Here is a 2,640-nt window from a genome sequence, read left to right on the forward strand (position 1 = left end):
CCACGTGTGGGCGCGCATGTACAGTGCGATTGAAACTTCGTGGCCCATGCGCAGAAGTCGGTATTTTGTGGAAGAGCCACACTCAAGGGGCCAAAGAGCCGCATGTGCCTCGCGAGCCGCAGTTTGCCGACCACTGGGCTAGGGCTTCTGTGCTATTTTTTATAAGGGACTTGAGCATCTGCAGATATTGGTATCTGTGGGGTGTCCTGGAACTAATCCCACATGGCTACTCAGGGATTAGTTACGTTTTGGGGGAGTCAAAAGTTATACATGGATTTTTCACTGTGCCCCTCGTTGTTGAAGGGTTAACTGTATTGTGAATGATTACTACAATAAGATAACATCCACATCTCATATAATTATAACTTGTTATTCCTTGCATTGACAACTTTTAGATGTTAAAGAAAAGTAGAGATTATAGTTATTGTCAAGTTCTCTAAAGAAAAGATGAGTCAAACATAGTTTAGAGACACTTGTTTTGACCTGAAATCATGGAAATGCTTTCCCCATATTCCAGTGACTGTGAAGTACTGACCACACTCACCCCTGACACCGGCCGCATCCTGTCCAAGCTTCATACTGTCCAGCCCAAGGGCAAGATCACCTTCTGCACTGGCATCCGAGTGGCCCATGTGAGTCCTGGATCCCTTTGATGGTTCCTCCTTGCTCTGAGGTTCTGCCGCCAACGTTGTTCATTTCTCCCCTGGAATCTTGAGCCAGAACCAGAGCAAGGGAAGAGAGATGGCCTAGAGAAGGAGTAGGAAGGATATGGTGGGATGAATGACAAGAATGGGAGAGTGAAGGAAAGGGGTTAGACCTTGTGTGAGCATGATGGTAGACTTGAGGTACGTAGAAACCATAAGAAAACAAGAACCGAGTGACAGAGGAAAGAGCTCAGTGATTGCTCAGGCTGACTGAGAACTTCCTCTTCCTTTACAAGTTGGCTTTGAAGCACCGACAGGGCAAGAATCACAAGATGCGCATCATTGCCTTTGTGGGGAGCCCCGTGGAGGACAACGAGAAGGATGTGAGTCCCCGTGGCAGCTGGGGATTCAGGCGGGAAGTACCTGGAATGGGTCTTTCAGCCTTAGGCGAGCCTGGCAGGGGCAGTGGGTTCATCACTTTGGGGGAAGGTGGATGTGCAGAATTTAGTGTTTCTACTGGGGGACCTTGGGGAGCTCAGCAGAGTTCTGTGTGCCTTTGTGAGGTGTGTCACTTGCCCTCATGGTGTCGGACGGATTTCCTCATGTATCTCCCCTTCTTCCCAGCTGGTGAAACTGGCGAAACGCCTCAAGAAGGAGAAAGTAAATGTTGACATTATCAATTTTGGGGAAGAGGTGAGTAAGGACTAGTTGGGGGGCATTGACTTGATTTGGTTATAGCCTGAGAAGAGTCCTTGCCCAGAGGGGGCCTGTGCTGTGGAGAGTAGCTGCAGACGAGGACTGAGATGGCAGAGAATGGGGAGCGAGCGGGGCAGCAAGGAGAGTCTCCGTGTTCTCTCCTCCCCAGGAAGTGAACACGGAAAAGCTGACAGCCTTTGTGAACACGTTGAATGGCAAAGATGGAACTGGATCTCATCTGGTGACAGTGCCTCCTGGGCCCAGCCTCGCTGATGCCCTCATCAGTTCTCCGATTCTGGCTGGTGAAGGCGGTGCCATGCTGGGTCTTGGTGCCAGTGACTTTGAATTTGGAGTGGATCCCAGTGCTGATCCTGAGCTGGCCCTGGTGAGCAAACGTTGACCTCAGGTAGAGCCCAAGGGTCCTCCTTTGACCTCTACTGACACACCCACACGCCACATAGCTCCTGTAGGGCTAACAGTCTTAAACACCCCGCTCATTTCCCAGGCCCCCCTTTGTCCCTCTGCTGCAGAACTGCATCTGATCTCTAAGGGCAACAGTGTCGGACTCTTGTTCGCTTCTCCCCGGTCCTTTTTTCCTGTATCACCTCTCCGGCTTTTCCATATGCGTAAACCAGAAGGTGCCCCTTGTGCTCCTTTGCACCCCTCAGCTGACGTTCCCACGAGTGAGGGAGGGTGGGAGAACATCTGACCTTGCCCTGTCCTCCGCCAGGCCCTTCGCGTTTCTATGGAAGAGCAGCGGCAGCGGCAGGAGGAGGAGGCCCGTCGGGCAGCCGCAGCCTCCGCTGCTGAGGCTGGGATTGCTACGACTGGGACTGAAGGTGAAAGAGGTGGAATCTGAAGTCCCGGGACTGCGGGGTGCTCCATGGGAGTGGGGGGTCGGGCAGTATGGGAATATGTGGGCAGAGGGAGTGCTTTGGGGTGGGTCTGTGTGGCATATGGCACCAGTTCCATCCTGCCGCTGTATCCTTTCCCAGACTCAGACGACGCCCTGCTAAAAATGACCATCGGCCAGCAGGAGTTCAGCCGCACCGGGCTCCCTGACCTAAGCAGCATGACTGAGGAAGAGCAGATCGCTTATGCCATGCAGATGTCCCTGCAGGGCGCAGGTGAGCCAGGCCTGGGCGGTAGTTTTCGGACGGAGAGGTTGGGGTGGGGAAATGGAACTGAACAGACTGGCCTCTTTTCCTCAGAGTTTGGCCAGGCAGAATCATCTGACATTGATGCCAGTTCAGCCATGGACACCTCTGAGCCCGCCAAGGTGAGCTCATCAAGCTTAACT

At 53.0% G+C, this 2,640-nt stretch overlaps 1 protein-coding gene across 5 annotated transcripts in view; it reads left to right on the forward strand.

Moving 5' to 3' along the window:
* The window catches only part of PSMD4 (proteasome 26S subunit, non-ATPase 4), an 8,365-nt gene that overhangs the window by 4,884 nt on the left and 841 nt on the right, over positions 1-2,640 (forward strand). For 3 of the 5 annotated variants that reach the window (XM_005880589.2, XM_014528636.1, XM_014528635.1), the window contains 7 exons: positions 518-632; positions 941-1,027; positions 1,269-1,337; positions 1,510-1,725; positions 2,071-2,188; positions 2,336-2,467; positions 2,552-2,619. In XM_005880589.2, the coding sequence (XP_005880651.1) occupies positions 518-632; positions 941-1,027; positions 1,269-1,337; positions 1,510-1,725; positions 2,071-2,188; positions 2,336-2,467; positions 2,552-2,619 (805 nt within the window). The remainder of the gene's footprint in view (positions 1-517; positions 633-940; positions 1,028-1,268; positions 1,338-1,509; positions 1,726-2,070; positions 2,189-2,335; positions 2,468-2,551; positions 2,620-2,640) is intronic. The other 2 variants (XM_005880590.2, XM_014528638.1) reach the window with 2 other exon arrangements.

This window comes from Myotis brandtii, unplaced genomic scaffold (assembly GCF_000412655.1).
Source record: "Myotis brandtii unplaced genomic scaffold, ASM41265v1 scaffold643, whole genome shotgun sequence".
Taxonomy (NCBI): Eukaryota; Metazoa; Chordata; class Mammalia; order Chiroptera; family Vespertilionidae; genus Myotis; species Myotis brandtii.